The sequence below is a fragment of the Mytilus californianus genome, unplaced genomic scaffold (assembly GCF_021869535.1).
Source record: "Mytilus californianus isolate M0D057914Y unplaced genomic scaffold, xbMytCali1.0.p SCAF_2, whole genome shotgun sequence".
Classification (NCBI taxonomy): domain Eukaryota; kingdom Metazoa; phylum Mollusca; class Bivalvia; order Mytilida; family Mytilidae; genus Mytilus; species Mytilus californianus.
In genome coordinates this window covers 109,348,256-109,362,813 of record NW_026262668.1, presented here as the reverse complement: position 1 = coordinate 109,362,813, position 14,558 = coordinate 109,348,256, and the positions used below count along the sequence as shown (strand labels likewise).

Sequence of the window (14,558 nt, the reverse complement as noted above, 5' to 3'; positions counted from 1 at the left end):
GGCGTAGAAGTTAGCGACTATAGGTCACCGTACGGCCTTCAACAATGAGTAAAACCCTTACCGCATAGCAAGCTATAAAAGGCCCCGAAATGACAAATGTATTAACAATTCAACACTAACGGCCTAATTTATGTACAAAACAATAAACTGAAAACAAATATGATATACAGCAACAAACGACAACAACTGAATAACAGGCTCCTTACTTGTGACAGGCACGAGAAGCCTTAGGTCATATCTAAATATTAATGGTACGATCTCAAAATGAGCTATTTTACTCACAAAACAAGAAGTTTGAAGACATACAGCAAATATCTAAGAAGAATTCATAACTATTTAATACCAATGTCTGATAGACTAATGTCATATGATATCATTTGGTAGATTTATGATATTTTTTTTATTTTCGAATTCAAGGGGCCAATCATACATCTTCTGTATATAATCATCAGAATCAAACGTTAAATGAATTGAATACGGAACATTTGATTTAATATAGTTCACTTTCATGTGTTATAGTTGTGAAATGAGAGTAAATCCATTAAAATGGTTAAATTTTCAACTTCCTGACTGTTTGACGCATATATTTTGAGATATTATACAATCCTCGCCGTAAAAAATATTAACACAACTCTGTCAAGTGTGTTTTGTTCTTATCTTGTTTGCTGGTAAACATTATTCAAGGTGATGCATGTGCCCTTTGTGCATGTACATCTTTTCAAAATGTCCCTGATATTTGCCCTTTCAGCCATAAAATCTGACATATCTTCCTCATAACGTCACTTTTTAAATGTTTCAATACTTTTTCTCAACGCTTCCATTCTGAAGTTTAAAACAAAAATGTGTTTGATAATGGCATTGTATTCTTCAAAACCATTCCCCCATTCATTGTGCTTATATGAAACTCAATCAAAAAGATTAGTTGATTATTTTTGAAAGACACTTAAAGCGAATAAAACTGTCGAAACTAAACTAAGTATCGAAGTTAACTACTAGTATAGACACGTTGCGCTTTTTCATTCATTTCTGTTGTTAAATGGCATCAGATCCACTTAACCTAACTAAAAGTTGAACAACCTGAAAATGACCATGTAACGCACTAGTAGGCCAAAAGAATGTTTTTTTCCCCAGTCACGTTTAAGTAAGAAATTGTGTCTTAACTGGTTCAAATCAAAGTAATCTAAATCACTTGTGGGAAGGTAGGCAGATTTGTGTCCATGATTTAATAATATTTAAGCTTCCCATCGAGGTATTTTGGTGGACAAAACAAATTTGAAATAGCACTTTTGCATTTAGTGCATGACTACAGTTATCTATTTTTTTGGGGAACATTTTTATGTTAAATATTTAAATAATATATAGGTATTTTATTTTTCTATCTCCACTTAGGATTGTTTATTGATTTTGATAAAACTTATGTGACAATGAAGATGAATGAATGGTAGTAGAATGACACGAGGAAATTTTTATCTCATAATTTTATTTTTTAGTCAAAATCTTTCAACATTTCAATTTTATGAAACAATTGTCAAAAATGATTTTGATTTGGAATTTTTAAATGGATGGTCTGTTATAATTTTAATGAATTTTGATTATGTATTTTTCAGAAACTAATTTTAGTTTTGGTAGATTTTATAAATGTTTAGCAAGTAAAGAAAATGCAATAATTAACTGGATAATTTATTACAATGTTCGTATTTAAGTGTTACATGATTCTTGCATGTATTCAATATTTCACACTCACAATTCATGTGAAAATTAAACATTTTTGTCAATTTTAGAAGAAGAAAAACAATGCCATCTTCCGTCCTTGAGGCCTCGTTGAAAAATCCTACCTGAAAGAATTAACAGGTAAGACTTTACAACTAACAATCAAATATTTTAAAACAAAACCAAATAATTTTTAATACGTCATTTTAAGATCATGTTGGGCCATTAACGCACCTCTTTCAATGTAAGCAACTGTAATTCTTAAAAAAGTTATTTTGAAATAACATCAAGAATTTTTGAGCGAAACATCTCTTTGTGTAAATATATTATTAATGACAAGATGTCAACGAAGTGTCAAACAATACGTCAATCAGTTCGATCCGAAGAGTGGGTGGAACGGGGAAAAAGAACGAATGATATTGACCATTACTGGAAAACAATAACTTATAGGATTTATAAGCAATTAAGCCGTGTAACAGGTTGCATACGGACTTCACTAGAAGAGTTGATGGTCGGTTACTTTAACCTGCACAGAATAAATGATTCCGTGCATAGATTTTCCTTAAGAGTTTCGAATAAGACCAGACAAAACTGTCTATTGATAAATCCCCAAGAGCCAAACAGAAACTCGTCAGCAAGGATCTTAGTGCTGGACAGAAGAAGATATGGTAGCCGTATTTCTTGTCCCAAGATCCCCTTTAGGATTGACGTATTGTTTGATAAAATAGCATAAAAAACAAAAGGCGAAGAATGACATACTACACCATGGCAAAAACAAACAAAAAAGTACAAAACCCGTACTACAAATTATAACACAAAAGCGTAAAAATATAGTAACATAAACTCTGCAAATTAACACAGATAATCCGATGGGATAAGAAATTCCATAGTCTTTAATTACACTTGTTGCTTTGCATATGGGAATTAAATATTATATGAAGTCGTATGCGATGATGCCATGAACGAAAAAGGAAGGACGGGATTGTTGCTTAAAAAAACATCGGATGTCATAAACAAGCCTATCAATCATAATAGTCCGTCATGAACAAGCCTATCAATTATTATAGTCCGCCATTAACAAGCCTATCAATTAGAATAGACCGCCATGAACAAGTCTATCGATTATAATAGTCCGCCATGAACAAGCCTATCAATTATAATAGTCCATCATGAACAAGCCTATCAATTATGATAGTCCGTCATGAACAAGCCTATCAATTATAATAGTCCGTCATGAACAAGCCTATCAATTATAATAGTCCGTCATGGACAAATCTAACAATCGTGTTAGTCCAAGCTATGATTACAGAGATGTCTACAATGGATAGACAGGAAATGTGATGAAGAAGCCTATCAATCGTTTAAGTCCAAGTTATGATTACAGAGATGTCTATAATGGATAGACAGGAAATGTGATAAACAAGCCTATCAATCGTATTAGTCTGGGCTATGATTATATGTCTACAATTGATAGGCAGGAACTGTGACATTGAACAAGCCTATCAATGGTTTAAATCCGAGCTATGATTACAGAGATGTCTACAATAGATAGATAGGAACTGTGACCGCGAACAAGCCTATCAATCGTATACGTCCAAGCTATGATTATAGAAATGTCTACATGGATAGACAGGAACTGTGACCGTGAACCAGCCTATCGATCGTATAAGTCTGAGCTATAATTAAAGAGATGTCTTCAATGGATATATAGGAACTGTGATGACGAACAAGCCTAGCAATCGTATAAGTCCAAGCTATTATTACAGAGATGTCTACAATGGATATATAGGAACTGTGATGACGAACAAGCCTAGCAATCATATAAGTCCAAGCTATGATTACAGAGATGTCTACAATGGATATATAGGAACTGTGATGATGAACAAGCCTATCAATCGTATATGTCCAAGTTATGATTACGGAGATGTCTACCATGGATAGACAGGAACTGTGACCGTGAACAAGCCTATCAATCGTATAAGTCCGAGCTTTGATTACAGAAATGTCTACAAGATCAGGGAATAGATAGGAACTGTAATGATGAACAATCCAGTCTATCGTATAAGTCTGGGCTATGATTACAGAGATGTCTACCATGGATAGATAGGAACTGTGAGACGAATAAGCCTATCAATCATATTAGTCCAAGTTATGATAACGGAGATGTCTTCAATGGATAGGCAGGAACTGTGATCGTGAACAAGCCTATCAATCGTATTAGTCCGAGCTATGATTAAGGAGATGTCTTCAATGGATAGACAGGAACAAGCCTATCAATCATATTAGTCGGGGCTTTGACAAGAGATGTATACAATGGATAGGCAGGAAATGTGATGATGAATAAGTATGGCAATGGTATAGTCCGAGCAGACATGTCAAATACGGATAAGTTGGACTTGTTATGATGAAAAGCCTGCTAAAGGTTTAGTCAACCATTTATAACAGATATGTCTGCAATAAATAGGACGGAGGAGGGTTCATAATGAAAAAGAGAGGTAATGTTTAAGTCAAAGTTATGGTGAAGATATATCTAATATTTAAAAGCCTGAAGTTAGATGATGAACAATCTTGGTAAAGGTGTAGTCAAAGCTATGATTACAGACATGTCTTCAATGGATAGCCCGGAGCTGTGATGATGATGAACACGCCTGGTAAAAGTATATTCAGAGCTATAACTATCGATTTGTAATTTTTTGTGTAATAAACACATATCTGACAAAATTTGGGTTCATAATGATGAAAAAACATGGAATTGATATAGTCAGCGTTATTATGACAGACATGTTTAACAATGGAAAAGTGAAGCCTTACTGAAAAATCCTATAGCAATCGTAGTGTTAGAAATATGATTGTAGAAATGTTCAAACATGGAAAAGTCAGACCCGTGCTGATGATTAAGCCTGGCAAAGATATTCAGTAAGAGCTATGATAAAAGACATGCCTGCAATGGATAGACCTGAGCTATGATTATGAAAAAGAGTGACAATGGTAAATTCATGCAGAGATATAGTTACAGACGTGTCTAACAATAGTCGGAGGTATAATGATTGATATGCCTAGTAGAGGTAGAGTCCAAGCTATGAGAGCAAGCATGGTTAAAAAGGAGAAAGTCTAAGGTCGTTGATATGCCAGCCTGGTAGACATTCAGGAAGAGCTATGGTTACAAACATGTTTAACAGTAAGAATATTAAAGGAATGATAGTAAACAAACCTGGCAGTGGAAGGTCTATGCTATAAATACAGACATGTTTAACAATGAAATGTCGGGATATGATGAGGAAAAAACCTGGCAGAGGTATATATCAGAGCTTTGGTTACAGATATGTTTAACAATGGAAAAGTACAAGGAATGATGATGATGAACACGCCTGGCAGAAATATAGTCAGAACTATGATCACAGACATTTAAAACAAGGACAATTTGGAGATATGGCGTCGAACAAGCGTGTCAGAGATTTAGTCAAAACTATGATTACGGATATGTTTTACGATGGAAAACTTGGTCTATAGCCTGCTAGACAATACTCTGTATTTGTATCATCTTGTAACTAAAATTTTGTGAATTATAAATCCAGTATTTGATATATAGGGTTGTCGTTCCTTATATCAATAAGCTGTCTGATTAAAGATAATTTACTCTCACATATAAAGCTCGTCCTTTCGTTCAAATAATGTAATTGTTCGGGATATGGTGTTATCCAACCCAGTTTTAATTGGGTTGAATTTTTTCAACTATTTGGTCTATTTCATGCTAATTAAATAATTTGATCATTACTTTCATCGCTTAAGACATTTTACATAAATCTGCTATATAAAATATGGAGGTGTGGTATAAATGCCAATGAGACAACTATCCAACATAGTCTAAATGACGTTGATTTGGGTCACTCTAGGTCACTCTAGGTCACCGTATGGCCTCCAACAATGAAATGGTATTTCAAATAGAGTACTTTAGAGTGTGAATATATCTAATAATTTAAATACAAAAGTTTCATCATTTTCTTAATCCAAGTTTTAAAGTCAATTTTTGGAAGGATTAGAGGTTTAATGTAATTAAAAACTGGCTTTTTAACCACATCCATAACCCCCCTCCCCTATTCGTATTTCTGGAATAAATAAGACTACCAGATGTTAGGCGATTTTTAGAAAAAAAAACATCATCAACACATATATTTCAGATACATGGATTCCGGAAACTATTGTATGTATATACAATCTATCTTATCCTGAAATATTTCTTTCTGTTTTTTGAATTTTTTTCATGATTCCTGTACACTCTTAATGAATATTTGGAACAAAAATATGAATAAAATGTTTCAGAAATATTCACATTTTTACTTTAAAAAAAACAATATTTTAATATGCATCAGCAGAAACAAGTATAATTAAGTATCAAAAATTTTGTAAGATTTGTGAAATAAACAAGTCTAGCTAATAAATGGAAAAAAACCTATCGATTTCTTTACCTGACTTATCCCAGCTGTCGTCAGCATCATAATAATAATCCCTTTGCATCTTTTACCAAAACATATTTATATCCACTGAATTTTCCACACAAAAATACGCTTTTAATAATTCCAAGATATTAACACACATATTAAATTACATTTTAAATTTTGCTAAAGATTCACCATTGTTTTAATTGATATACATATCCCTACGTCTCATTTTCCAAGTACTACTGTTCGATCATATACTATATAGCCTCCCGTTAATCTGCGTGTGTTCAATGAATGTCTTTAAAGAAATATTGAATTATATTAGCAGATGTACGGAGTTGATACAAACGTGACACGGCCAGGCAGAGGTATATTGCGTTATTATTAAAAATGTTCAATCACATGTACATATCAGTATTATTAATAATTTCATGTATTGACATTTTACTTTAAGAAAATCAATGTTTTATGAGTAAGATAACGTGACAGGTAAGTTGGATGTAGATTTCTTCAAATGAAACGGTTTTTGATGCTGTGATATATAATGACGCCAATAATTATCGCATTCCAATATTAAAGCTTTCCAAGCGCCAAGTGCATGAGTAAAAAGGAGTACATATATTCTAACCTACATAATTTATTGACAAAAGAACAGTTTCTTTACAGAAAATAAGGTTCTAATAAAAAGTGATTTTATCTCTTCCCCATCGACAAATACGTCCTAGTACAGTTGGACTGTGTTAATCTGGTCTACAGACAGCCTTTAAACAGCTGAGCTGATCTGGTATACAAACTCGCCCTTATACAGCTGTGCTGAGCTGGCATATAGACTCGTCCTTGTACAGCTGTGTTGATTTGTTACAGATACAGACTCGCTCTTATACAGCTGTGCTGGGCTGGTAAATACACTGCCCTTATACAGTTGTGCTGGGCTAGTATATAGACTCGCCCTTATACAGCTGTGCTGGGCTGGTAAATACACCCGCCCTTATACAGCTGTGCTGGGCTAGTATATAGACTCGCCCTTATACAGCTGTGCTGGGCTGGTATATGGACTGGTATATAGACTCGTTGGTTATTGACATTCAGGTTTTTTTCAATCATGGAGAAACAAACTATAAACTGTAGTATAAATAATTAACTTTATAGATATGGACGTGCTATATTTGAAGTACAAGCAAGGTGATGAAATTTTATAGTTAGCATTTTACACTATTGATTTTTTAGTTGGTCTAAGACAAAAGATGTTGCCAAACATTTACAAAGAAAAAGGCAGATAATATAGGAACTTTTGCTAAGTGTGGACTTAATAACTTCAGGTCTCTTATCTTGAAAAATCTTGCAACGACAAGTAGCTAAACATGTCAGCCCCTGACGGCTTGAGGCAGAGACACGCTCTGTGACTCTATATTAAAATAAAGAGATGTGGTATGATTGCCAATGAGACAACTCTCCACCATAGTTCAAATGACGTGGGTTTAAGCTTTTATGTGGTGGTATTTGTGTTTTTGCTTCGCATCACGGTGCGGAGATATTAGTTTCAGTCGATATACACGCCATCTTGAAATAATTACTTATCATATATAGATTCTGATTGGTTGCTTCATGATGCGGCTGAGATACAGCAGCATCTATTGGCTTAAATGAGATAAAGAATTACGGACTTTTCTCGTCTCAGGATAAGACATCAAATGCCGGAAAATTAACTATGTGTATTTCAATTCCGATCAACTGTCATTCATGTTCGTTTTATTATGCATATATTGCATGTTTTATTATGCATGTATTGCATATTGCAATTCAATATTGAAATATCAATTATTAATACGTGTTTATTTGCTTTGTTAATCTGCAATATGCACGATTTTTTTTGCTAAACAATGTTCCTATACAATGTTTACAAAAATGCATTATCTGTATTTTATAACTTCTGCCAATCTAGGCACACCTCCAAAATCGTGTTTATTTTTAAATGTTTTAATTTTCAACAAGTAAAGTGACCAAATTTTAAAAGCATGGGTGCATAACGCACAACACTGAACAGCCAGTTTAAAATTTCAGAAAAGTTCATCTTAATATATATACAAAAATTGATATTCCAAGTCTAAGACATCCATTTTATATCAATCAATATCTAAAATACCACTTTTCCAATACTAATTAACCAACAACCACATGCACACATATTACCTTAAACTAGGATAGAGCGAAGCAGTCCACAGCTTTTTAGAAAGCTCAAACTTGTGTAGTCTTTAGCTTTGCATTTGATATTTGTTATTGTGTGTCCTTTCGTCGTTTTAATTTTTTGTTATAGTATTCTCTGTTTTATTGGACTTATTATGTTCGAATGACACTTTGGTGTCTTATCTCTTGTTCTAGACACGTGAACAAGTGAATGAAAACGTTATTGTGTGAAGAAGTGCTTGGTTAGACGCAGTGATTTAATTTTATTGTTGCATGTTTGTTCCATTGACCACTGTTCCCTTCCACTTTGTAAATCTGTTGCAGTATCCCTGATAGCTCTCGTAGTTAGAAACAACCAGCCTGGGTAAAAAATAATATGTTCCTTTACCATGTGCAAATGCATTATCTGGTGCGGAAACGAACTTCAGAAACGTGTGGGTCACTACCTCAGAAATCAATTCCTGCTCTTTGATGTTTGCAAAAGTTAATTGTATTAATTAAAATTGCACACTGGTCAATGAGCTCAATTAAAATTTTTGTGAAAGACAAAAAAAAATTGTTCTTACAATGTCACGCTCATATAATAAAACGACCAAAATCTAAGAGATCGTTTTGTCTAGACGAAAGATAATAAACTGGATTGATATGTTACACGTAACAGTTGTTGGTGGAACATGTACCGTAGAACGTGACGTCAATATCATATATTACACCTACACGAACCTATACATGTAGCGTAGAATATGACGTCAATAACATACATTATAATGAACCAGTGTAACTTGGACATCTAGTTTTATATATGTAGGAGTGCTACTGACAACTTGTTAACCTTAATTTAAACAGCCTTTTGAATAAAGATTTGGTCAAGTTCTGATTGACAGTACTACTAGTACTACGACTACTAAACATGTCTAATAACAGAATTATTAAAACTTTTATCTCACATCATTACGTTTTTATGCTTTGTATCTATAAATTAGTTGCTTCAAACATGGATATACGTTAGAATGGCTGATTATACCCAATTAATAAATTCTTAACACGAATGTTCTTTTTTTTGTGCAGTTTTGAGTATAGAGAATTGACAGAAATTATAATGCTAGAAAATAAAAATAAAAATCAGTTTTCATTTCGAGACAAATCAATTGCAACTTTTGTAGAAGTTTGGTTGGTATAATATGATTAACAGGGTGAGAAGTCTACACTTTATTAATTCCAAGATCAATAAATAGTTTGTGTCTTTCATATCGCATTATACATTTCCAATAACTACCAATTTATAAAAAAATCGAACCTGCTTGTATAAATTTACAGCAGGTAGTATACTTATAAAGAATGTGCAAGGTACAAAGGTTTCTCTGCAAAATGAACACAGCAGTATTAGATAGTATAAATCATAAAACATAAATCTAAAATTTAACACTTAGTTCTCACAACAGATAAACCAAATGACCTACACACAGACAGACAGAGAAATTTGAGAAAATGTAAAAAGAAAGAAGGCTGAAGATACCAACAAGGACATAACGTATGCCGACTTCAGACTAGATCTATGTCAGGACTAGGACAAAACCCCTTTTGTATCCAAACTTAGTCATATTCCAGTGGTGTAGCCAAACATAAATTGAAATGGATGTCCCCCATTGTAAAAAAGGAAGTGTGCGAATAAGCATAAAACATGAAATATAGGCAATCAATTGTATGTTATAATTAAGGCTTATGGTTCAAATATAATGAACTGAAAATTTCAAAGAATAAAAGGTATACATATAAAAAGTACTGAAATATAAGTAATAAGTTACATGTATGTATGGACGTTTTTTATTTGTAAATTGTTTACTTATATTAAGGATCCACTTCAAGTAATTATTTGGTTCATTTTACGTCAGGATGGGTCCCCCTCCCCCCCCCTCCAAAAAAAAATTTTTAAAAAAAATTAGTACATACGTCAGCGATTAAGGTGTCAATGAATCTTATTCTGAAATGACAAATTTTATGCTTTTCAAAAATTTTATCTGCAGTTAATCACTTATTGTAAAGTCCCCTTTCAGGAAATTTCAGCATTTCTTGTTTTATATAGAAATAGAGATAAAGCGAACAATCTGATTTAAAACTAAACAAATCTAAGTTGACTGCCAACTAAGTTCTTAGCAGTACCGAATTTGCGCAATAAACATGTCTGAAATAAGAACGAACCAAATAAATAAATACATTATATTTCCGTCTTATGAGTGAGATTTAGAATGAAGTGGCTGTTTTCTTTACAGTATTTCATTTCTAGTATTTCTTTAGATAAAATGCTTCGTCCTGTTTAAGAACCTGTCCCACTATGTTTTGCAGGAAATTGCTATGGAGCATATTCAATGATTTCAAAGTAATTACTTCGTCAACAAACAGACGCACACATATATAAATAATATAAGGTTCATTAATCCTTAAAATGTTTTCCAATCGTTATTTTTACCAAAAAAGACTTGGTTGACTGCCTCAACGATTCACCTCTGTCTGTCCGTCAATCCATATGTCCTTCCGTTCATCCGTCCCAGGACATTTTAATAGGATTTTGATCAGGAATTGCGAATCAGAGCTTCCTGACATTTGGTGTCATGCATCTTGTGGAGCATGATGTACCGTATGATGCGTTTTCGCTCATTAATTTATTATTACTTAAAACTTATAGCTGTGGCATTATTAGTGAGCAAAAGCTCGCAGTACATCTTATATAATATATTTGACGATTTTTAGGGTGGAAATTACTATGATACTAAAATATTAGGACTTTATATATCATAATTTTTTTTTTATTCTTGCATCTTTAATACATCTCTTAAGTTGCAGGCATTTGTTAATACACTATCATAGGCATATCAATACACTATCATAGGCAGATTAATACACTATCATAGGCAGATAATTTATTTTTTTATAAACGGAATTCAAAATTGTATAAGTAAGTATATATAATAAATTTGATATAGATCCATATGCCTGCAGTAGATTGAAACCATTGATTTTGAGGGTAGAAATTACTATGACATTGTTTGGGTAAACTATTAGGCCACATGGGTTCATTCTCATTTATCAAACTTTTTAAAATTATAGGTAGTACAGGTAAAAAAAAAAGTTGGATAGATGAGCTCAAAGGTAATCAAGAACAAAGGGTTTTTCAATTAGAGTTTGGGTTGAATGACAGGTGAAAAATAAGACTGAAAATTATACCCGGATTAAATTTTCTGTAGTATTATTTAGCATACCATGTTAAAATGTGCAACTGACATTTAGTTAATGTAATGTAAATCATTTGAAAGTATTTTTAAGTTTTTTAACAGTTAATTTAAATGTGAATTGGATAGAAAAATATCAGTTGCACTTTTATTCATGAAGAGATTTGTCAATGAGATGGAGCTGGGTTTGGGCTTTACTTACTTGTATTCTTACTTGTGCGTTTGCCATTTGTGCAATAATGAAATTTTGGATTGAATGGCTCTATATACTACAACATGAGCTTAACTATGAAATGAGAATAGAGTTCATTCATTCATTCATTCACATGTTTTGGAAAGATTGCTGAGTACTGTTACATAGTTTTAATTTTTAACACTTGGAGATATGGGCTTGGGTTGTGAAAAATGTTTAGATTTTTGCATTGATTAGCAAATATGCTGAACACGAACAATGTTATATATCTTTATTTCTCAACAAACCAAATTACATTGGTATAGAGATACACACAATAAATATTACATAATGTATATGTACAGACATACAAATATTATACGGAAGCAAGAGGGAGGCACATATCATATATTACGGTATTCATATTGAACTAAATGATATCAAGTACATAAATTACACAGGAGAGCCTAAATGCATACTTATTAGTCTTATAAATTTGCACAAGTTGTTAAGATCAGAAAGATTTTTACTATTCATCAGTTCATTAAATTTCAATGAATTTGGTTGATTTCTATATCTTTTTCTCAAAAAATGTTTACGACCATCATTGAATACAGAACACATAAAAATATAATGAAATTCATCTCCGATGTCGCCAGAATTACAAAGTAAGCATTTTCTATTTTCTCTTGCAACATTTTGCCACCTACCAGTCTCAATAGGAAATCTATGATTTCCTGTTCTCAATCTACATAATGTAATAATATTTCTATCATCTGAATTTTTAAAATAATATTCAAATTCACAGTTTTCTTTATACATACGATAGTTTATAGCTTTTGGCGATTCTTGCACGTTAGTGTGCCATTTCTGTTTAAATTGATCAAAAAGATTTTGTTTAACAATAGCATATAGCCATGTATCGCTTACAAAATATTGGGTATCCCACACAAATGACAAACCAGATTCATCAAGAATGGATTTAACATGTTTCAACCAAGTGATATCATTTTTATATTTATACAATGAGTGCTTGTATAGTATTGCAGGAAGTTTTTCTTGTTTTCCAGACAATAATTTAGTCCAGTAGTTAATTATACGGAGTTTTATATCAATTTCCAAAGGATATCTGCCCAATTCTCCATATATCATGAAATTAGGTGTAGAATTTTTAACCTTAAGCAAAAGTTTGCAGAATTTCATATGCACCCTTTCTGTAACCGAATTATTACCAAAACCCCAGACTTCACTCCCATAAATTAAAATAGGTTTAATAATCTTGTCAAATAATTCAATTTGACATTCAATAGAAAGATTGTGCAATCTTCCTTTTTTGATAACGTCGTACATAGCACACATTGCTTTATTTGCTTGTGCTTTTTTTGCCTTTAAAAAACTTCCTGTTCTACTGAATAAGACACCTAGAAGAGTAAACTCATTAACAGTTTCTAGTACAATATCGTTATAATTAAACTTAATATTATTAGGTAGTCTACCTTTAGAGAAAATTACAATTTTACTTTTTTGTACATTCACTTTCAGTTTCCACAATTCACAGTATTCAGATAAAGTATCCAGTTGCTTTTGTAAGTCAACTTGCGACTCTGATAACAAAACTGTATCGTCTGCATATAATATAACAAAAAGTTTAAGATAACAATCTAGTTCAGTTTCTAATTCATCTGATATAGTTTTCAAACCATCTATGTTCTTTTCTATTAGAAAATCTTCTAAATCATTTACATATAAAGAAAAAAGTATAGGAGATACATTTTCCCCTTGCCTAACACCAACATTACATGGGAAAAATTCTGAAAATTCATTACTATAAAAAATTCTAGATTTTATGTTACTGTACATATTTGTAATAGTATTAAACATTTTACCATTCACAGAGTATCTAATCAATTTTGACCAAAGTCCTGCATGCCAAACAGTGTCAAAGGCCTTTGCAAAATCAATAAAGGCACAATAAAGTTTTTTCTTTTTATTTTTTAACAGTTCAATTAATAGATGAAGTACAAAAATGCTATCGGTAGTAGAATAACTTTTTCTAAATCCAAACTGGTTTTCTTTAAGCAATAAGAAATTCTCTAAAAATGAGCTTACTCTAAGATTGAGTACTGAAGTGAAAAGTTTACGCAAGCAGCTTAAAATAGTGATAGGTCTATAATTTTGTGGATCACACTGATCTCCTTTATTCTTATAAAAAGGTATAATATTTCCAATAAGCCAAGATTCTGGTACATTTCCCGAACTAAATATAACATTAAAAAGTTTAACATAAACAGGCATAAAAATATTACATGTAGACTTTATATATTCATTTATAATTAAATCATCACCACATGCTTTTCAATTTTTCAGTTTTTTTATACATGTAAAAATTTCTACATCAGTAATACTACTGTTAATTATTTCATTCAATTCTTGCAATTCTTCTGAAATAGGTTTGTTTTCATCTTCAGAACTTGAAGAATTAAGACTCTTAAAAAATTCGTAAAGAACATCAACAGAAATATTAGCTGGTTTTACCCCCCTGTTTGTATTCAAGATCTTCCAAAATTCTTTTGCGTTGCTGTTTTTTAGTGTGTTCATCTTCTGTCTGATTTCTTTTTTATGTTTCTTTATGGATTTATCTAGTTGTCTCTTATAATCTCTCTCTGATTTTTTCATGTTTTAAATAATATAAAAAATAAAGTTGGCTAAATGAGAATACCTTATTTTAAAAAGTTGAATAAATGGGAAGACACCGCCACATGCATTTTGTAAAATACCTGTATATATATTTTGACACTGTCTTACGGTGTTTATGTATCCCAACTC

The 14,558-nt window shown here is 32.0% G+C and overlaps 1 protein-coding gene across 1 annotated transcript in view; it reads right to left on the bottom strand.

The window, feature by feature from the left end:
* Window positions 1-6,501, bottom strand: part of LOC127730732 (voltage-dependent calcium channel type A subunit alpha-1-like) — a 213,932-nt gene extending 207,431 nt beyond the window's left edge. The window contains exon 1 of the mRNA XM_052239259.1: window positions 6,177-6,501. Within this exon, the coding sequence (XP_052095219.1) occupies window positions 6,177-6,225 (49 nt within the window). The 5' untranslated portion in view covers window positions 6,226-6,501. The remainder of the gene's footprint in view (window positions 1-6,176) is intronic.
* Between the last annotated feature and the right edge of the window lie 8,057 nt (window positions 6,502-14,558).